This window comes from Lissotriton helveticus, chromosome 1_1 (genome assembly GCF_964261635.1).
Source record: "Lissotriton helveticus chromosome 1_1, aLisHel1.1, whole genome shotgun sequence".
Lineage (NCBI taxonomy): Eukaryota > Metazoa > Chordata > Amphibia > Caudata > Salamandridae > Lissotriton > Lissotriton helveticus.
Window position 1 is genome coordinate 632,143,905 of NC_136057.1, and position 23,105 is coordinate 632,167,009.

General features: G+C 51.6%; 1 protein-coding gene across 10 annotated transcripts in view; it reads left to right on the plus strand.

Annotated features, from left to right (window-relative positions):
* UPF2 (UPF2 regulator of nonsense mediated mRNA decay) overlaps nucleotides 1-23,105 on the plus strand; it is a 1,696,571-nt gene that overhangs the window by 774,462 nt on the left and 899,004 nt on the right. For all 10 annotated transcript variants that reach the window (XM_078674159.1, XM_078674161.1, XM_078674162.1 and 7 more), the window contains one exon: nucleotides 5,159-5,344. In XM_078674159.1, the coding sequence (XP_078530285.1) occupies nucleotides 5,159-5,344 (186 nt within the window). The remainder of the gene's footprint in view (nucleotides 1-5,158; nucleotides 5,345-23,105) is intronic.

Sequence of the window (23,105 nt, forward strand, 5' to 3'; positions counted from 1 at the left end):
AGCTCCCTGTCGCAAAAGTGAAGCCTAACATCCTCACCGAGGTCTTCAAACTGCAGTCATGCCCACAGGAGCCTCTGCTGCCGTTCAATGAAGCCTTGACGGACGTTCTTTTGGGCACGTGGTCCAGGCCCGCTTCAGGTTCGCCTGTTGATAGGAACGTTGCCAGGCGCCACCGTCCGTGTTCGGACGACCCTAAGTTCCTGTCCACCCATCCCACCCCTGAGAGTCTGGTGATCCAGGCCTCAACATCCCAATCCGCATTCCCGTCGGCCCCGCCCGACCGGGAATCTAAGAGGTACGACCAGTATGGCAAAAAGGTCTTCTCGTCCCTGAGTCTGGGACTGCGGTCTTGCAACACCGCATGCCTCTTGGGCCGCTACACCCACTCTCTATGGGATACGGTCGCGGAGTGTCTGCCGCAATGCCCGCAGGAGGTACGGGACAAGCTCCGCCAGGCTATGGTTGAAGGCCGAGACGCGGCAAGGTATTCCATCAGGTGTGGTCTTGATACGACCGACTCGCTGGGCAGAGCGATGTCCACGATGGTGGCGATTCGTCGCCACGCCTGGCTGAGATCCGCCAATTTTTCGGCAGATGTCCAAAATGCCTTGATGGACATGCCGTTCGATGGCAGTCGCCTGTTTGGCGACAAAGCGGACAACGCGCTTGAGCGCTTCAAGGACTCCAGGGTCACGGCCAAGTCCTTGGGTCTCTCGACCCAGCGCCAGCAAACGGGTTCGTTTCGCTCCTTTCGTGGCCAAGGAAGGGGCGGTCCCACACGTGCTGCCAGCCACGCACCGCAGAACACTTCTCAACGCGGTGGCGGCCGTGGATTCCGCCGTGGAGGCGGTCGGGGACAGCGGCGAGGTCAGACCACACCTCCCCCCGCAGCAGCCTCCAAATCCTCCTAGTCCGAGCTTTCAGGCCCATGTGACGCCAGTGGGTGGCAGGGTTCGCCATCACCACTCCCGCTGGCGCACTATCACATCGGACAGGTGGGTGCTGCAGCTCGTCCGAAGGGGCTACTCCCTCCCCTTCGAGACCACTCCTCCAGCCATGCCACTGCAGAACCACCGTGTGTCGGGGGACCACTTGACACTTCTGCAGGAGGAAGTTACGGCCCTCTTGGCCAAGGGGGCCATCGAGCGCGTTCCTGGGCCAGAAGTAGGGTGTGGTTGCTATTCCCACTACTTTCTGGTACCCAAGAAGGACAAGGGGGGCCTGCGTCCTATCTTGGATCTACGGAACGTCAACGGCTTCCTCCGGAAGGAGAAGTTCAAGATGTTGACTTTGGCTCAGGTCTTGGCTGCTCTAGACCCGCAAGACTAGATGGTGGCGTTGGACTTGCAGGATGCGTATTTTCACATCCCCGTCCTGCCGGCCCACCGGCGTTACCTGCGGTTCACGGTAGGCCACGAGCACTTTCAGTTTATCGTGCTCCCATTCGGCCTTACCAGCGCCCCACGGGTGTTCACGAAAGTGATGGCGGTGGTCGCAGCTCATCTGCGCCGGTTAGGGGTCTCAGTCTTCCCCTACCTCGACGACTGGTTGTTGAAGGCGGGCTCGCCCCAAACAGTCGTCCACCACCTTCAGATGACGGCAGACCTCCTGCACGAGCTGGGGTTTTCCATCAATGTGCCGAAATCACACCTGTGTCCCTCTCAAAAGCTCCTTTTCATCGGAGCGGTTCTCGACTCGGCGCAGTTTCGGGTTTATCCTCCGGAACGGCGGGTCCGGGATATACAGGCTTTGATTCCCATCTTTCAGCCGTTATCCCGGGTTTCGGTCAGGTTGACGCTGCGGCTGCTGGGGCTGATGGCTTCCTGCATCCTTCTGGTGCATCACGCCCGGTGGCGGATGCGGGCTCTGCAGTGGGACCTGAAGTTTCAGTGGGCCCAGCATCAAGGCAACCTATCCGACCATGTCCTGATCTCGGAGGGCACTGCGAGACAGTTGCAGTGGTGGCTTACGGACCGCGATTGGGTCAGAGGCAGATCCCTCTCCCTTCCCCAACCGGAGCACGTAGTTGTGACGGACGCGTCCCTCCAGGGCTGGGGAGGCCACTTGGGAGAGGCGGAGATCAGAGGCATCTGGTCTCCGGCGGAGTCCCGGCTCCATATCAACATGTTGGAGCTGCGGGCGATTCGCCTAGCACTGAAGGCATTCCTCCCCTTTGTCAACGGGAGTGTAGTGCAGGTGTTTACGGACAACACCACCGCCATGTGGTACTGCAACAAGCAGGGCGGAGTGGGGTCGTGGACCCTTTGCCAGGAGGCTCTGCGCCTCTGGCAATGGCTGGAACGTCAGGGCGTGACTGACGGTTCAACACCTGGCAGGTTCTCTGAACGCCAGGGCGGACGAACTCAGCCGTCGGTGCTCGGTGGATCACGAATGGCGTCTGAACTCGGACGTGGCGAAAGGTCTCTTTCTGCAATGGGGAGAGCCTTGGTTAGATCTATTCGCCACAGAAGAGAACGCGCAATGTCATCAGTTCTGCGCGTTGGAGTTTCCAAGACGGCACTCGCTCGGCGACGCCTTTCGGCGCGAGTGGAGTTGTGGTCTGTTGTACGCCTTTCCGCCTATACCACTTCTGCCCAGAGTGCTGAAGAAGATCAGGCGCGACCGGGCCCAAGTTATCCTTGTGGCTCCGGACTGGGCTCGAAGGTACTGGTATCCCGAGCTACTCAGCATGTCAGTCGGTCCCTCGATCCGCCTGCCCCTTCAGGAGGACCTTCTGGCGCAGCAGCAGGGGACGGTCCTCCACCCGAACCTGTCCAGTCTCCACCTCCATGCTTGGAGATTGAGCGGCGACAGTTGAGGCCATTTGACTTGCCTCCTGAAGTCTGTGATGTGATTCTGGCAGCCAGGCGTCCCTCCACAAAGTCGGTATACACCTGCCGGTGGAACAGATTTGTGGCATGGTGCACAGCAAAGGCTGTGGATCCCCTTTCTGCCCCTCTCTCCGAGGTTCTCCTCTTTCTTCTCTCTCTTGCCCAGCAGGGCTCTGCTCTGGGCACTATCAAGGGCTACCTTTCTGCCCTTTCCGCCTTCTTAAGGCTACCTGATCAGCCATCTTTGTTCAAGTCCCCTATTGTAACGAGATTCTTGAAGGGCATCACGCACATGTATCCACCTGTTCCGTTCGTGATGCCTCAGTGGGACTTGAACCTGGTTCTGACTTTCTTGATGTGCGCTCCCTTTGAGCCGCTTCATTCCTGTCCTCTCCGTCTCCTCACTTTAAAGACGGCCTTCCTGGTTGCCATCACCTCTGCCAGGAGAGTGAGTGAGCTCCAGGCTCTTTCTGTCAAACCTCCTTTCATGTCCATTCATCCAGACAAGGTGGTTCTGAGAACTAGACCTTCTTTCCTGCCCAAAGTAGTTTCTGCTTTTCACATCGGGCAGTCCATCACCTTACCCTCCTTCTTCCCGCCTCCGCATCCTTCAAAAGATGAGGAGCGGCTCCATCGTCTGGACCCAAAACGTGCGCTTTCATTTTACATGGATCGCACATGCCAGTTCCGGGTGGATGACCAACTGTTTGTTGGCTACGTGGGTGAGAAGAAGGGACGGGCGGTACAGAAACGAACCATCTCCCGGTGGGTCGTCCTGTGCATCAAAGCGTGCTACTCTTTGGCTCGGAAGGAGCCTCCTGTCGGGCTGAGAGCCCATTCCACTCGGGCCACGGCGGCTACTACTGCTCTGGGCCGGGGAGTCCCTTTGCAGGACATTTGCCAGGCAGCTACGTGGGCCTTGCTGCACACCTTTGCGAGGCACTACTGCCTGGACAGTCAAGTCCGGAGGGATGGCTTCTTTGGCCGTTCGGTCCTCCAGGATTTTCTGGTGTAGGTTGTATTGGTTCGCAGACCCACCACCGGGGTTGGTATTGCTGGGGTATCTATTCTAAGGTAAGGAATCTAATACTAACCTGTTTCTTTCAGATGAACAAGTTACTTACCTTCGGTAACGATATATCTGTAAGAAACAGTAGTTAGTATTAGATTCCTTACCGCCCCACCCATCCTCCCCGTTCTGCGAACTGATACCTAGGGTTAAGGACATCCCTTTCAGGGCCCTAGTTTCACATGGCACCAGTGTTGGTTCTCACATGGCTCTGCGTGTTCTGGCGCGGAAAAGCTGTGTGCAAAGAACTGACGTCAGCGCGCGGAGGCGGCGTCTATATACTCCAGCGACGTCATCACGGCGCACGGCGCCGACGACGCGGAGCCGCAGGGGACGCCTGCAGACGACGCCTACCGACGCGCAGGGGTACTGCTACGCAAAGGTTTCCGGATCCAGACTGACGCCTGGGGATATTCTAAGGTAAGGAATAAAATACTAACTACTGTTTCTTACAGATATATCGTTACCGAAGGTAAGTAACTTGTTCTTTAGTTCCCTAGGAGACTTCTAATCATCTCTTCGCTTTCAGCTTTGGAGCCCTCCTTTGAGGTGTCCATTTATTAGCTTTTTATTCTGTCCTTCTGTTTATGGCTATCGGAGAGAGGGTAAGAGTTAAATTATCTATAATATTAGTTTTATGTCTATGAGTTTTTCTCTGAATCCCTAATGTTTGTGTAAAGTATGTCGAGGAGGATCCTTTCAGTGCATTTCCTCAGAAACTTAACTGCCTCAATGACTCGTCACTGAAGGCTGGTTGCTTTAGAATTCGTTGAAGATGCATAGTCAACGTAACACTCTGTCCGTAGCCTATTGCAGACTATATTTTCCCTTTACTTCTGCTGTGTTTTCACCAACTATACTATGCATTTAATTCAGACAATTGGAGTTGCCAAAAAGGATATGTAGAAAAACTTTGCCTCTTTCAGGTATGTCATTTTTTTGTGCGTGTAAAACATGAAAATGTGTTTTATCCGGGGAACCTGTACATGCGTGTTCAGTAACAAGAAAGAAGCATCACACCTTCATAGTCTTATGTTTATCAAGCTAGAGTAAAACCAGGAAGATTTATCTAAAATGCTCATTGAGTACTTTGCAACCACTGTGGAGAACAGGTCTGCTGGTTGGGACCATTCCCCGTTCACCGGCTAATCATACCAAATTAACCGTAAATATTGACATAATTGAACAAATATTGAGTGAGAATAAGCTGAATCATGTTTGTAAAGTGAAAATTAAATTATAAAATGTTTGTTTTCAGGAACAAATGATGCGTAAGAAGCAAGCAATGCACCTGGATGCACGTTATGTCACCATGGTTGAGAATGCTTACTATTATTGCAATCCTCCTCCTGCAGAAAAAACTGTGAGAAAGAAGCGCCCACCTTTACAAGAATACATTCGAAAGCTTCTATACAAAGATCTTTCCAAGGTCACAACTGAAAAGGTAAAATTTATAAGTGCTTTTGGTCATTAGGCTACCATATCAAATCAGCCATTTTGTGAATAAGAGAAGCTGTAACCAGAATAAGTGTGTAAAATGAGTGAGGAAGACAGATTGAAACCCACAACACTAGTACATGTGATAAGCTCAAACCACTGGAATAAGGCACAACAGCCTTTTGGTGCGAGACTGACAACCTTAGTTGAGTCTTGGGACACCAAGTGAATAGCAAATTGTAATTGTATTTATATAGTGCATACTACCCCATACGAGGCGTTACATTCTTTTTAGTGAGTAGCACACTACTACGAAATCAAAAAGGTATTAGTAGTGAATTTGTATAAGGAAATTTGAAATGAATTTGAGCAGTGGACATGTGAGTCTATTAGTTGAATTGAAAAGGAAAGCGGAGGGATAGAAGAGAGAAGGGTGTAGTAAGTGTTTATTTGGAGTTCATAGCAGTAGGAGCAAGTTTGGGATGTGTAAAGGACAGATGGGGGAAGGGAAGAGTTGGAAAGTAGATTAGAGAGAGATGAAGTATCGGATGAGTGTAGGAGGGATACATCAGGGAAGGGTTCAGAAAGGCTTGTCTGGGAGATCTGAATAGTTAGAGGTTTGCAATGATGCAAGGAGGGGTAGAGCAGGGAAGGGTCTAGAAGGGTTATTTTAGAGATGATAGTAGAATGAGTCAGAGTGGCGGTAGGATATATTGAAAAATATATAGGGTGAGAATTAGGGTAGTCAATTGCAGAGAGTAGTGGAATGTGGTTTGGAATGAGTCACCGAGTGGAGGTAGAGGAAATATTGAGTGTTATAGGGTGAGATATAGGCTAGTGCATTGGAGATGCTGAATTAGAAGAAAAGTAATACATTTAACGATTCATAATTACATGGACGGTGTGTGTACACATATATATATATATATATATCTGTGTGTGTATGGAAGGAGGTATATCTAGATTTAAGTTGTATTTAATAAACTCAGACTTTCATGTGTTGCTGTACTATAAGCTAATTTATTTGTTTTTCTATTTGTTTACTTATAATAATTCAACAGTGAAACAATATTACATAAATAGTTATGATAAAAACTAACTTATTTATACAGTGACCTACATACTAGTTAAATATAGAATATTATAACTGTAAGTTATAATATTGACCATCCTGACTTCTGCAGAGGAGGTCGCTCCCCACGCACCCTGCTATCGCAGCGCTGGTCTTCTACATTGCCTGCATTAATATCGAGGCAGATTGGTATCGTAGCGCTGCGCTGGACTATTACATTGATTGCTTCCAAATTGTGCCAGATTGAGATCGTAGTACTGTTTACATTGCCTGCATACATATTGTGCCAAATTGATATCGTAGCACTGCGCTGGACTGCTTCATTGGCTGCATTTAAATTGTTCCATATCGTAGCGCTATATCGTAGCGCTATATCGCATTGCCTGAGTGATTGATTTGCCTGGTTTCGCTTTTGTTTCTGCCATTTTGTTGTTTGTTTGCCTCTCAGCCCGTCCCTCCACCCCGCTCCCGCCTCCCAGCTGCTCCTCCCTCGCCCCTCCCCCCTCGCCCCTCCCCCCTCCACTATCCACTTATGACAGATGCTATTACGAGCAGCGTTCACGCGCAGCGGACGCGCCCCATGCGTGCCGAAAGTGCGCCAAAGGTAAGCCCGTCTACGCCTGGACCGCGCCTAGCGCCATACCCCCTGGCCCCCGCAAATTCCACTTCGCCCACATAACATACGACGCCTCAACCCTCTCAGCCCTTAACCCCGGCCGCCCACCAAACTGCTACCAAGCCGTCCCAGGACACACACATGGACCCTTCACCTGCCACTCCTGCAAATTTGACTGCATCAGGACCCACACCAAATCCACAAACTCCAAACAGAGCTCAGACACTAGCCACCTAAAGTGCATCCTGCTCAACACCCGCTCGGTCCACAGACACGCCATTGAACTCTGGAACCTACTCGACACTACATCGCCGGACGTTGCCTTCCTTAAAGAAACCTGGATGAACGCCTTATCAGCTCCCGACATCGCCATTGCCATCCCGGACGGCTACAAGATCATCCGAAAGGACCGCACCAACCAAACAGGAGGAGGCATCGCCATCATCCATAAGAACACCATCCGCATCACGACCAGTTCCGACGATTACCTCGCTACCGCCGAACACCTTCACTTCCAGATCCACACCGACCCCAAGACCACACTCAGAGGCACCCTCATCTACAGACCACCAGGACCCCACACAATTCAGCGAAGACATCACTGACTTCATCAGCCCACTCGCCCTCCCCTCCGAGGACTACATTCTACTGGGAGACCTCAACTTCCACCTGGAAAAGAAAAACGACAGCAACACCACCACCCTTCTGGACAACCTGGCCAACCTTGGACTCGAACAACTTGTCAATACCCCCACCCACTATGCCGGACACGCTCGACCCAATCTTCACCTCCAGCAAGCACATCTCCTTCAATCACACCACAGCTCTCCACTGGACGGACCACAGCTGCGTTCACTTCAACTACAAAAAGATCACGACCCACAACCTCCACAACCTATTCCCCGAAGAAACTGGAACAAATTTACTACCCACCAGCTCTTCACATCGCTTCACCAAAACACTCCCGCCATATCATCGGACCCAAACCAAGCAGCCACCAACCTCACACAATGGATCACCCACAGCGCTGACGAACTAGCACCCTTGAAAAACCATAAAATCAAGCAAGGTAGCAAAAAAGCCCCCTGGTTCAACGATGACCTTAAGAAATCCAAGAAGCTCCGTCGTACCCTCGAGAAAACCTGGAGAAAAAAACCAACCACTGACAACCTGGCCACCTTCAAGAACGCCACCCGCAAACACCACCAACTGATCCAATCCACCAAGAAATCAGCAATCAAGGATCGCCTTGACAACAACGCCCAAAACAGCAAGGAACTATTAAACATCGTCAAAGATTTTACCAATCCCACCGCCGGCTCCAACGACATCACTCCCTCCCAAGACCTTTGCGACTCCCTGGCCTCATTCTTCCACAACATAATCGCCGACATACATAACAGCTTTGGAATCCAGTCCGAAGACCAGTCCTCTCCACCCACCTCCGAACCAAAACCGCCCTCTAACAACCTTTGCGCCTGGAACCCAATCACCACTGAAGACACCGTCCTCCTGATGAACTCCATTCACTCGGGATCCCCAACCGACCCATGTCCCCATCACATTTTCAACAAAGCAGACTCCATTATAGCACCCCATCTCCATGACGTCATCAACTGCTCCTTCAACTCCGCTACCTTCCCGGAAAGCTGGAAACATGCCGAACTCAGCGCCCTTCTGAAGAAACCCACAGCAGACCCCACTGAACTTAAGAACTACCGCCCCATCTCGCTCCTCCCATTCCCTGCCAAAGTCATTGAGAAAGCCGTCAACAGTCAGCTTGCCGCCTTCCTCGAATCCAACAAATCCCTTGACCCCTCACAGTCCGGCTTCCGAGCCAAACACAGCACTGAAACCGCCCTCATCACAGCAACAGACATTTGAACTCTACTGGACAACGGAGAAACAGCGGCCCTCATCCTACTGGACCTCTCCGCAGCATTCGACACAGTCTGTCATAGCACCCTCATACAACGCCTCAGCAACGTCGGAATACAAGGAAAAGCATTGGACTGGATCATCTCGTTCCTCGCCGGAAGAACCCAGAGAGTCCGCCTCCCCCCTTACAGATCAGAGGCTACCGAAGTCATCTGCGGCGTACCACAAGGATCATCACTCAGTCCCACCCTCTTCAACATATACATGAGTCCCCTCGCATCCATCGCACGCCAACACAACCTCAACATCATCTCCTACGCAGACGACACCCAGCTGATCCTCTCCCTCACCAAAGACCCAAACACCGCCAAAACCAACTTACACGAAGGAATGAAAGAAGTATCCGAGTGGATGAAGAACAGCCGTTTAAAACTGAACTCGGACAAAACGGAAGTCCTCATCTTAGGTTCATCCCCTGCTGCCTGGGACGACTCATGGTGGCCACTGGCCCTGGGAACCGCACCCATACCTACGGACCACGCACATAACCTGGGCTTCATCCTGGACTCCTCCCTCTTGATGACCAGACAAGTCAACACCATCTCATCATCATGCTTCAACACCCTACGCATGCTCAAAAAAATCTTCCGCTGGATCCCCACCGAAACAAGAAAGACGGTCACCCACGCACTGGTCACAAGCCGACTGGATTACGGAAACACCATTTACGCCGGAGCCACAGCCAAACTACAGGAAAAAAAACTCCAACGCATCCAAAACACATCAGCCAGACTCATCCTAGACATCCCCCGCCAAGCTCACATTTCCGGCCACCTGAAAGATCTCCACTGGCTCCCTGTCAACAAGAGAATAACGTTCCGTCTCCTCACCCACGCACACAAAGCCCTCTACAACCTAGGACCCGAATGCCTCAACACGCGACTGTCCTTCTACTCCCCCACCCGCCAACTACGATCGTCCAATCAAGCCCTCGCCGCAATTCCGCGCATCCATAGATCCACCATGGGGGGAAGATCCTTCTCCTACTTAGCGGCCAAAACCTGGAATTCTCTCCCCACCCACCTCCGCCTTACACAGAACCACCTCTCCTTCAGAAAGCAACTAAAAACTTGGATATTCGATAAGTAATGTACCCCCCCTCCCCCAAGCGCCTTGAGACCCTCTGGGTGAGTAGTGCGCTATACAAATTTTTGAACTTGAACTTGAACTAAATAATATGCACATTAGTTAACCCTTTCTGTGCATCATACACGCGGGACCCGTCCCAACGCAAAAGTGCTCCTGTGCGTCGGACGGCTCCCGCGCTTACGATGCCACGGCACTGGAAATCCCTCTAGGGCGGGCACCAGAGGGATTTCCTCCCAGCTCCAGAGGCTCTTCCCCTGTTTCCATGAAATGTCGATATGCGTGCATGTCACGCGGACGTCATTTCAGTGAAACCAAAATGAGCCAAGAGGCTCATTTCAGTTTTGCTCTTTATGTGCTCAGAGGGCTATCTCATCCCCCCGATCATGTAGAAAGACAGGAGAGGTATCATTGGAAAGGGGAAAACGTCCCCTTCCAATGGTATCCCTGCCTAGTGGATCCCTGCTTGGGGATCAGCCAAGGAGGAATATCCCCAAGCGGGGATCCACCCACTGGACATCAGGGAGGGGGTGTGGCCCGTTGGGCAAGGGCCTTTGCTCCCCCCTCCCCAATTGTTTGGGGAAATTCAGTCTTTCTGCATGCCACAGATTATTTTTTATATATAATTTACAGGTGGGGGCTGTCAGAGATGGGCATTCCAATGCCCCCACCCCCTACAATAGTACAGTCTTTCTGCCCCCGGGGGAGGGGGGGGGGGCAGAAAGCCTGCTAGATACCAGAGATTATTTTTCTTATTTTATTTAGGGGTGGGGGCTGCTTGAGATAGACATGCAAATGCCTCAGCTCCCCTGCAAAATTCCACAGTCTTTAGGCTACCCTTTCCTGGAGAGGCAGAAAGCCCACTAGGCACCAGGGATTGTGTGTTCTTTTAATACGTAAGGGTGGGGGCTGCCTAACATTTTGGCTGTTTCAATTATATTTTTATTCTCATCTGCACCCAAGCCAGGGAAGAAAATTACTAAAAACCTGGGAGAATTTTGTGTTGTGTTTGTGTAAACTAAAGCTTGGCTAACGGTATGCGTGTACTGACCTTTGGCTGGCATTTTGCTGTCGGTGTGTGTGGACCTGCACTTGGCTAATGGTGTGGGTAGAGTTGCGCTTGATGACAGTGTGTGTAGATTGGCGCTTGGCTGGTTGTGTGCGTGGCACTTGGATGGCGGTGTACGTGGACGGTTCTTGGCTTGAGGGCCGGACTGGCCTTAGCGGGCACTGGGTATTTCCCCAGTGGGCTTGAGCCGTGGAGAGTGGCTTTCTGGCCGTTGGTGGCGGTTTTGTCACTCGGGACCGGTTTTGCAGCAGTGCCACAATATCAGGCCCCAGTAACCAAAGCGGGAGCAGTCTTTTTTTACTAGCAACCCCTCCCTCCTCCCAGGGCCGGTCAAGCAGCAATCTTCCAGGGCTGGTTGCTGTTCCCAGTTCGGCCCTGCTTAGCTGGCGGTGTGAGTGGATGGCACTTGGCTGGCGGTGTCCGTGGATGGCACTTGGCTGGTGGTGTGCGTGTACTGACTTGGCTGGCGGAGTATCTTGCATGGATCCCCCAGCGTTTTCTTACCCAGAATCCCCTGCAAACCTCAAATTTACTTACAAAGTCACATTTGCCTCACATTTCTGTGTGGGTAAGTTGTAGAAACCCCGCACAGGAACAAATTACCTACTACCCAGCATTTCCCTTGGTCTCCTGAGAAAAATGATACCTCACTTGAGTGGGTGCCCAAAGTAGCGTCAGCCTAAAAATGTATAAACAAACTTCCCTTTTGTACCCGCTTTGGGCCCACCTCAATCTACTTGTTTTTGGCCCATCCACTCAAGTAAGGTATAATTTGTTTTGGGAGACTTAGGGGAACGCTGAGTGGTAGGAAATTTGTGCTGTGCGGTGATCCCACAACATTCCCACATAGATATTAGAGGAAAATGAAACTTTTTAGCTAAATTCGGGTTTGCAGCAGATTCTTGGAAGGAAAAGGTTGGGGGATCAACACACGCCACTTCTCCCTGGACTCCCACGGGTGTCTAGTTTGTAGAAATATCTGTTTTTTTTAGGTTCCCCTTAGATGTCTGAAAACCTGGGACAAAAAACACAGGTGCCCACCTATCTATTCCAAAACTAACTGGTTTTTCAAGGGTGTCACCGGCATTTTTGGTCCCGGGCTAAGCCGCCATGTAGGGATACCTACCAATCCCAGACATTTCTGAAAACTAGACACCCAGGAGAGTTCAGTTAGGTGTGGCTTGCATGGATCTCCCAACATTTTCCTACCCAGAATCCCCTGCAAACCATAAATCTAGCTAAAGAAATTTCACATTTTCCGCACTTTTCTCTGTGGGAAAGTTGTGGGATCACTGGGCCGCCACACATTTCCTACCACCCAGCATTCCCACAGGTCTCCCAATAAAAATGGTACCGATAAAAATGGTACCTCACTTGTGTGGATAGGCATAGTGGCAAAGTCAGTAAATGGCCCAAATCATACTGTGGAGACTTCAAAATTACCTATCTAAAAATACCTGGTTTTGCAAGTGGTGGGAGAGGGAGGGGTGGAGTCACCTGGATATTTGACCCCATGCTCGGCTGCCATCTAGGGAAACCTACCAAACCCACACATTTCTGAAAACTAGATACCCTGGGGAGTCCAGGGAGGCATGGCTTGCGTGGATCCCCCAACTTTTTCCTACCCAGAATTCCTGTAAAAATGTGGTGTGTCCACGTTGCGTTGTGGGCTGTTCCTGTTGCACTAGGCCTACCCACACAAGTGAGGTGCCATTTATATCGGGAGACTTTGGGGAATGCGGGGTAGGTGGAATTTTGCAGATCCATGCAGATTCCAGAACTTAACATCACAGAAATGTGAGGAAAATGTGTTTTTTGTTGTTGTTTGTTTAGAAAGTTTGAGGTTTGCAAGGGATTCTGGGTAACAGAACCTGGTAAGAGCCGCACAAGTTGCCCCACCCTGAATTCCCCTGGGTGTCTAGTTAAAACAAATGTATAGGTTTGCTAGGTTTCCCTTGGTACCAGCAGAGCTAGGTTTTCAAAATCCACAGCTAGGCACTTTGCAAAAAAGGGTCAGTTTTCACTTTGAAAATGTGGTGTGTCCAAGCTGCGGTTTGGCCCATTTCCTCTCACGGGCACTAGGCCTACCAACAAAATTGAGGCACCATTTCTATTGGGAGACTTGGGGGAACACAGAATTGTAGAGCAACTGTTATTACCTATTGACTTTCTATGCATTTCTGCCTTCCAAATGTAAGACAATGTGTAAAAAAGAAGTCACTTTAAAAAATGTTCAGCTGATGTAACGGTATATTGCTTTAAAAAATCTGGCATATTTGGAAGAAGTTACAGGTGAAAACATTGGCACACATGGCTGTCTTTTTTAAAATAAATTCAATATTTCTTACTTTCAACTGTTAGTTTCTATTAAAAAAAAAAACTTGAAAAATCTACACAAATGACCCCTTGCTGAATTCATAATTTTGTATACTTTTGTCTGAAAGTTATAGCTTTCCAGGATCCATTATTGCTTTCACACCCATTTCTACTACTAACTGGAATGAGTTTGAAAGCACAAAAATAGGCTATGTCCCTGTAAAATGCCAAAACTGTGTAGAAAACTTTGGTTTTCTGACAAATGTCTGCCTGTCCCTGAAAGCTGGGAAGATAGTCATTTCAGCACCATAAACCCTTTGTTGATACCATTTGTGTGGGTCTCCTCCAGGGCAATCCTCAAACCCTGGGTACCTTTAAAATCCTCATCATGGTGGAAGAAAAGGACGCAAATTGGTCGTGGATAACTTATGTGGACAAAAAATTCAAAGGCCTAAGCGCAAACTACCCCCAAATAGCCAAAAAAGGCTAATTTGGGGGGAAAATGGGGGGTTAAGCAGACCTAATGAATATATGCTTATAAACATAATCATTATTCACATTTGTACCAAGGAATAGACATATATAGATACATACATATAATCCAGATAAGCAATTATATACACAGATTTGCTGTACATTTTATGTTTGAGTATGGTGGTTATGTGGAGAAGAGCCAATTTGAGTAGTTTTCTGAAGATAAGATAGTTATCTGTAGATCTTATGTTTGAAGGTAAATAGTTCCATAGTATGGGTGCTTGAATAGAGAAGAATGTGCCACCTATGGTTTTTTTCTTGTATGGTGGGATTTTAAGGCGAGGTGCCAATCTAGAGCAGAGGTTCCTTTGTTGAATGTATGTGAGGATTTTGTTCCAGATGAACAGAGGCCCTCATCCATTTATCGGTTTGTGGGTGATACAAAGCAGCTTTAATGTGGATATTCTGGCAACCGGTAATCAACGTAGAGCCTTCAAGGCTGTGGAGATGTAGGTTTGTGGCTTTATATGTAGGAGTAGTCTGGCAGCAGAGTTCTGAATCCGTTGTAGTCTTTTCATAGTTATTAAAGATGATCCGTGGTAGAGGCTATTGGGGTACTTGCGTTTAGACTACACAAGTGATAGTAGCCTGGACCTTGTGTGGAAATCCCAGGTGGTGGAATATGTGTCACAGAGTTTTTATAGTAATGATGGTTGATCTTGCTAGTTAGTCCATTTGCACATTCATTGATAACTTGGAGTTTTTAGTAATTCCGAGGTTTCTTACTTAGATACTTTAGGGGATGTTCCCAGGTCATCAGGCCAGGCGTCAAGTGGATCATAATTTTCACAATTGCCACATGTGAGAGTTTCTGTTGGAAGCATTCAATTTGAGATGGCTCCATGTCATGCACTGATGCATGGTTCTGAGGCATCCGAGAATGTGTCAGTTTCCACTGTCCTTGGGGCTTTCCAGTTTAAGGAGTATTTGTGTGTCATCTGCATGGCTATAGCATGTAAAGTGAAAATCATTGACCAGTGCTGTTAATGACTTCATGTAGATTTTGAAAAGCATGTTTGGATGAGATGAGTGAGGGGGTGGTGTGGATGACATTTGTTCTGTTTTGAAGGTAGGATTTGATCCAGTAAAGAGCAGTCCCCTTTATTCCGGCTTCATAGAGTGTTTGTATTCGAGTGTCATGATGAACTGTGTCAAAGGCAGCTGAGAGGGCCGAGAGAAGTAGAGCCGCAACCCCGTTCTTGTCATCTGGGTTCTTAAGGTCATACCAGATACCAGTGAGGGCAGATTATATGCCTTTACCTGCCTGAAATCCTGTTTGGAAGTCTGAAAGTATGGAATTATCTTTAATGAATAGTGACATCTGGGCGAATCCTACTCTGTCTGTCAATTTGCTCAGGGAAGATCCATTTGTAATTGGTCTGTAGTTGTCTGGATTTAGCGGTTCCAAGTTTGTTTTCTTTAGTGAAGGGCGTATGTATGCCTTTTTTAGGTCTTCTGGAAATATTCCTGTAGTAAGGAATTGTTGATGATTCTTCTTACTGGTGTGGCAGCAAAGGTACTTAAAACAGTTATCTTGAAGGGTTATGGCGGGCATTGGTCAGAGGGCTGCCGGCAGACTTGCTTGCATTGACCAGATCCATGAATTCATTGTTTGGTATTTGTTGGAAGGTGCTCATAGTTTTCCTTTGTTTAAAATAGATATGAGTCCAATGTGTCTGCTTTGGATGTAAAACGATTTGCCAGTTTGTTTATGAATTCTTGAGTAATGCGATGAGTTCCTTCCAGGCAATTTGGATGACGAAATTCAGTGAGAATTTTAAAGCATTCTTTATTTGCACCTTTAGCATTTTGAATTCTGTTGAGTAGTACTTTTTTTCTTTTAGCTTTTTTGATTGCTGACTTGTATAATCGTTTTAGTTTCTGTTGGTGAAGTTTCTCTTGATTGATGTTTGTTTTGAACCAAGTGTATTGCAGCTTTCTAATATTCTGTTTTATCTCTTTTAGATCTGTATTTCTCCAAAATGCATGTTTTCTTAGGCCCTGTTTTGTTGCCACTAGTGGTATCAGGATATCAAAATCTTCCTGTAGCTGCTCAAAGTTTAACTGAATGTTTTGTTTCTATATCTGTTTTGGATAGAAGTTGTGTTTTTAAGTGTTCAAAATTGAGTGTTCCATGGTCGATAGGTAGATGCTTGTAAGTTTGTTTTAGGTGTGTTCCTTAGTATTTTAATTTGGAAAGCCAGCAAATGGTGGTATAATCATGTGACTGGAGCAATTATTTAAAAGTTAACTATTTCTGGATTTGCAAAGATTACCTCTAGGGTGTGTCCAGCGATGTGTGTGGCTTTGTGGGAGATCTGATGTAGATTCACTGCGTCTAGGCCGTGTTTTTCTTGTTTTTGGATGGGGTATATTTTGTTTGTCAAACCAAATGTTTTGGTCACCAAGTATGCATAGGTTGGAGTGTACTTTTATCAGGTTTGAAACTGTGTCTAGAAGTGTGTCTGGGAATGCTACATTGCTAGGTGGAGGACTGTAAAGGAGTAGGAAGTTACATGAGCGAAATGATGTAGGGTTGCAACTGGTGGAGAGGGCCTTGCATCCTTGTATGGAGCCCCTGTCAGCTTTAGTGATTTTTAATGTTTGCTTGAGTAAAACAGTTAGGCCAACTCCACTTTTGCCTATTTGATTTTGTGTGATCGTTTGTATAGAGCATGCATGAAGATTCCCACATCGCAAAGCTAGCTTCAAAGCAGCAGAGTGAAGTACAAAGGTGGGGATTTTTAAGTTTCCCCCAAACCTCCAATTCATTCAGTCTTCAAAATCCTTCCTTATAAATAATCCTTCCTTTGTCCTTTTTCCAGTCAGTACCCTCCGCCAGCCCTTTCACACCCCTAAAATTGAGTCTCCAGGGTTTCACCGCTTACCTGACACATTCAGCTGCCCCCTGGGAACCATTTCACCGGGCCCCAGCTAAAGTCCCCCTCTTGAACAGTCTGGAAAGGGTGTAGCCACATCAGCCGGCTAGGGCACCCTAAAATGTCCCGGCCTTCTCCGCCTGCATCTTGTACAGACTCAGGGGGTCCACCACTTCCGGGAAGGAGCCCGCCTTGGGCATATATGCAGTGATGGAACCCCCGCTCCAGGCTCGGATGGCCCCAGCATACAAGCCCCCCCCCGAAGCCTTGAGGAAGAGCTCGGAGGCCGAGAACCCCCAGTTTTATCAGAGCCATGACTCCGGGATCAAGAAAGGGAAAACCGGGTGAATACGGCCCTGTGCAGTTTCTTAGAGTCACATCGTGTGTAACCGAAGTTGTCTAATATTGTGGATATCCACTCGGGAGCTGTCTCGCACCGGGAGCAGTGTGGCTTCTCTCCACTATGTGAATGACGTAAGAGGTCTCACAGCGTGTGCTCTCACACTTTGCCAGCCAGGAGTTCTCTCACACTCAAGAGTATCAGGAGTTCTCTCACACTGTGAGAGTGAAGGTCCTCCTTTCACTGTTAGTGTCAGGCCAGCGCGGCAGGTTTGTATCAGGCTCTTCTCTCGATCAAAGTGCGTCTGTGGGGTCCTGTGGCTGCTTCTTTGGATGCAGCGGGTGTCTCTTTTAAATCGTGAAAGTAATTGCTTGGTGAAGGTAGGCTGCCACGGAGAGCTGACTTCTCTCTAGGCTCGCTTTGACGGTGGATGTCTCCTTCCAGTTGTAGGCGGCTAGTCACGGGGTGTCTCCGTCCAGTTGTAAGTTGCCCGTATCTCGCAGTGGGCGTCTAGTCTCTGTACAGTTGTGGATGGCACGTCTCTGGCGGTGGTTGTCTCCTTACAGCTGCAAGTCGCCCGTCTCTGGCAGCGAGTGTCTCTGTACAGCTAGCATCTGAAAGAAACAGGTTAGTATTAGATTCCTTACCTTAGAATATCCCCAGGCGTCAGTCTGGATCCGGAAACTTTTGCGTAGCAGTACCCCTGCGCGTCGGTAGGCGTTGTCTGCAGGCGTCCCCTGCGGCTCCGCGTCGTCGGCGTCGTGCGCCGTGATGACGTCGCTGGAGTATATAGACGCCGCCTCCGCGCGCTGACGTCAGTTCTTCTTTTTTACGCGCCAGTTAGCGCAGATCCGAAGAGCAGTACTCCGGTCTTTTGACCAAAGTTTTTGATTACTCTAACTCTTTAAGGTGCCGGTAGGATGCCCGGTTTTAAAAATTGTGACGGGTGCGACCGCCTGATGTCGGTCACCGACCACCATCGACTCTGCCTCCGGTGCCTGGGCGCCGACCACGACGTGGAGTCCTGCGTCGACTGCCGGGCCTTGACGGGTAAGGCTAGACGGGAGCGGTCCCGCAAGCTGCTCGAGTTCCGGCTGTCGGCCCCGCGCCGGGAGCGGTCCCGGTCCGGCCGGAGGTCGAGGGAGCGGTCGAGAGAACGGTCGCGGAGCCGCCACGAGCGCTCCGGGAGTCGTCACCATTCCTCCGGTTCCTCAGGTAAGCGACACAAGAAGTCGGGGCGTCGTCATCGCACCCCCGACTCCCCCCGACGCTCGCGCGATGCGGCTTGGGGTTCGGGTAGCCCCACCCCGCGGCCCCGCGTGGGTCGCCGACGCTGCCTGCTCCATACCCGTCGGTCCCTGGGCAAGGCGCGTCGCGCAAGGAGATAGAGGAGTTCCTCATGGCCATGAGGGCGCTGTCTCCTCCGACGGGGCCTACGGCGCCTGCGGGCCCGGTGGTCCCGTCCGGGGGCCCGAGCGGTTCGGGTGCTCCTGCACCGACGCCGTCGGGTGCTCCGGCCCCGACGCCGCCGGCGGCTCCGGCGCCGCTGGGCCCTTCAGGGTCGTCGCCGGCTGGTCAACCGGCCTCTCCGGCACCGATTCCATCGGGGCAACCCGTGGTGCCGCCTCCGCGCGGCGCCGGTACTCCGACGCCGGTTCCGGCCGGCGTCGGGGCTCCGGCGCCGGCTCCGGGCGGCGCCACCCCCATTCCCTCTCCTATTCCGGACGCGGAGTCGGACCGGCGTCGTCCGACGGGGCCCATTGACCCCGATGAGCCGGTCTACATCGTTGAATCACTGTATGGTGATGATGAAGATTATGGAGAGGGTTGGGAGGGGTCTGAGGACCCTCTGTCACACGAGTGTCAGTACGACGTGGACTGGACAGGTGACTTGGGTGATGCCAGTGGTCTGGATGACTCTCCTAACCCTGGTTTTGTCTCGCCTCCCACTGTGGCGTCGGAGGCTGGGGCTGCTTATTCTGTGGTGCTGATGAGGGCTGCCAAGGCCTTGAGCCTTGAGCTCCCCGTCGCAAAAGTGAAGCCTAACATCCTCACCGAGGTCTTCAAACAGCAGTCATGCCCACAGGAGCCTCTGCTGCCGTTTAATGAAGCCTTGACGGACGTTCTTTTGGGCACGTGGTCCAGGCCCGCTTCAGGTTCGCCTGTTGATAGGAACGTTGCCAGGCACCACCGTCCGTGTTCAGACGACCCTAAGTTCCTGTCCACCCATCCCACCCCTGAGAGTCTGGTGATCCAGGCCTCAACATCCCAATCCGCATTCCCGTCGGCCCCGCCCGACCGGGAATCTAAGAGGTACGACCAGTATGGCAAAAAGGTCTTCTCGTCCCTGAGTCTGGGACTGCGGTCTTGCAACACCGCATGCCTCTTGGGCCGCTACACCCACTCTCTGTGGGATACGGTTGCGGAGTGTCTGCCGCAATGCCCGCAGGAGGTACGGGACAAGCTCGGCCAGGCTATGGTTGAAGGCCGAGACGCGGCAAGGTATTCCATCAGGTGTGGTCTTGATACGACAGACTCGCTGGGCAGAGCGATGTCCACGACGGTAGCGATTCGTCGCCACGCCTGGCTGAGATCCGCCAATTTTTCGGCAGATGTCCAAAATGCCTTGATGGACATGCCGTTCGATGGCAGTCGCCTGTTAAGCGACAAAGCGGACAACGCGCTTGAGCGCTTCAAGGACTCCAGGGTCACAGCCAAGTCCTTGGGTCTCTCGACCCAGCGCCAGCAAACGGGTTCGTTTCGCTCCTTTCGTGGCCAAGTAAGGGGCGGTCCCACACGTGCTGCCAGCCACGCACCGCAGAACACTTCTCAACGCGGTGGCGGCCGTGGATTCCGCCGTGGAGGCGGTCGGGGACAGCGGCGAGGTCAGACCACACCTCCCCCCACAGCAGCCTCCAAATCCTCCTAGTCCGAGCTTTCAGGCCCATGTGACGCCAGTGGGTGGCAGGGTTCGCCATCACCACTCCCGCTGGCGCACTATCACATCGGACAGGTGGGTGCTGCAGCTCGTCCGAAGGGGCTACTCCCTCCCCTTCGAGACCACTCCTCCAGCCATGCCACCGCAGAACCACCGTGTGTCGGGGGACCACTTGACACTTCTGCAGGAGGAAGTTACGGCCCTCTTGGCCAAGGGGGCCATCGAGCGCGTTCCTGGGCCAGAAGTAGGGTGTGGTTGCTATTCCCACTACTTTCTGGTACCCAAGAAGGACAAGGGGGGCCTGCGTCCTATGTAAATGTAAATGTAGTACACTTGTAAAGCGCACAGCTGCCCCAGCAACGGGGCGTCCCGGCGCTGTATAACTCTGGGGAACCCGTCCTGGCTTTCCCTGTGGGATGGTCCCTTGCTGGGAGTCCCCAAGGTGGAGCCAGGCATCCCCGGAATTGGTGGGGCCGTTGTGGAGATTAGGCAAGCTAATGCCCAGAGTTGCCGAGTGGAACCCCTGATTAGAGTAAGCACCGAAGCGAGAATTATCGAGTCCGCTGACCAAGGTCCACAACCCTGCCGCGTCGGGAATTGAACCCTGGTCCCGGGCTGACTTCTGCTCTCAGGCCTGCTGCCTCTAACCAGTGAGCCACACTACTCCGGCGCAGATGAGCTGCGACCACCGTCATCACTTTCGTGAACACCCGTGGGGCGCTGGTAAGGCCGAATGGGAGCACGATAAACTGAAAGTGCTCGTGGCTTGGATCTACGGAACGTCCTCCGGAAGGAGAAGTTCAAGATGTTGACTTTGGCTCAGGTCTTGGCTGCTCTAGACCCGCAAGACTGGATGGTGGCGTTGGACTTGCAGGATGCGTATTTTCACATCCCCGTCCTGCCGGCCCACCGGCGTTACCTGCGGTTCACGGTAGGCCACGAGCACTTTCAGTTTATCGTGCTCCCATTCGGCCTTACCAGCGCCCCACGGGTGTTCACGAAAGTGATGACGGTGGTCGCAGCTCATCTGCGCCGGTTAGGGGTTTCAGTCTTCCCCTACCTCGACGACTGGTTGTTGAAGACGGGCTCGCCCCAAACAGTCGTCCACCACCTTCAGATGACGGCAGACCTCCTGCACGAGCTGGGGTTTTCCATCAATGTGCCGAAATCACACCTGGGTCCCTCTCAAAAGCTCCTTTTCATCGGAGCGGTTCTCGACTCGGCGCAGTTTCGGGTTTATCCTCCGGAACGGCGGGTCCGGGATATACAGGCTTTGATTCCCATCTTTCAGCCGTTATCCCGGGTTTCGGTCAGGTTGACGCTGCGGCTGCTGGGGCTGATGGCTTCCTGCATCCTTCTGGTGCATCACGCCCGGTGGCGGATGCGGGCTCTGCAGTGGGACCTGAAGTTTCAGTGGGCCCAGCATCAAGGCAACCTATCCGACCATGTCCTGATCTCGGAGGGCACTGCGAGACAGTTGCAGTGGTGGCTTACGGACCGCGATTGGGTCAGAGGCAGATCCCTCTCCCTTCCCCAACCGGAGCACGTAGTTGTGACGGACGCGTCCCTCCAGGGCTGGGGAGGCCACTTGGGAGAGGCGGAGATCAGAGGCATCTGGTCTCCGGCGGAGTCCCGGCTCCATATCAACATGTTGGAGCTGCGGGCGATTCGCCTAGCACTGAAGGCATTCCTCCCCTTTGTCAACGGGAGTGTAGTGCAGGTGTTCACGGACAACACCACCGCCATGTGGTACTGCAACAAGCAGGGCGGAGTGGGGTCGTGGACCCTTTGCCAGGAGGCTCTGCGCCTCTGGCAATGGCTGGAAAGTCAGGGCGTGACTCTGACGGTTCAACACCTGGCAGGTTCTCTGAACGCCAGGGCGGACGAACTCAGCCGTCGGTGCTCGGTGGATCACGAATGGCGTCTGAACTCGGACGTGGCGAAAGGCCTCTTTCTGCAATGGGGAGAGCCTTGGTTAGATCTATTCGCCACAGAAGAGAACGCGCAATGTCATCAGTTCTGCGCGTTGGAGTTTCCAAGACGGCACTCGCTCGGAGACGCCTTTCGGCGCGAGTGGAGTTGCGGTCTGTTGTACGCCTTTCCGCCTATACCACTTCTGCCCAGAGTGCTGAAGAAGATCAGGCGCGACCGGGCCCAAGTTATCCTTGTGGCTCCGGACTGGGCTCGAAGGTACTGGTATCCCGAGCTACTCAGCATGTCAGTCGGTCCCTCGATCCGCCTGCCCCTTCAGGAGGACCTTCTGTCGCAGCAGCAGGGGACGGTCCTCCACCCGAACCTGTCCAGTCTCCACCTCCATGCGTGGAGATTGAGCGGCGACAGTTGAGGCCATTTGACTTGCCTCCTGAAGTCTGTGATGTGATTCTGGCAGCCAGGCGTCCCTCCACAAAGTCGGTATACGCCTGCCGGTGGAACAGATTTGTGGCATGGTGCACAGCAAAGGCTGTGGATCCCCTTTCTGCCCCTCTCTCCGAGGTTCTCCTCTTTCTTCTCTCTCTTGCCCAGCAGGGCTCTGCTCTGGGCACTATCAAGGGCTACCTTTCTGCCCTTTCCGCCTTCTTAAGACTACCTGATCAGCCATCTTTGTTCAAGTCCCCTATTGTAATGAGATTCTTGAAGGGCATCACGCACATGTATCCACCTGTTCCGTTCGTGATGCCTCAGTGGGACTTGAACCTGGTTCTGACTTTCTTGATGTGCGCTCCCTTTGAGCCGCGTCATTCCTGTCCTCTCCGTCTCCTCACTTTAAAGACGACCTTCCTGGTTGCCATCACCTCTGCCAGGAGAGTGAGTGAGCTCCAGGCTCTTTCTGTCAAACCTCCTTTCATGTCCATTCATCCGGACAAGGTGGTTCTGAGAACTAGACCTTCTTTCCTGCCCAAAGTAGTTTCTGCTTTTCACATCGGGCAGTCCATCACCTTACCCTCCTTCTTCCCGCCTCCGCATCCTTCAAAAGATGAGG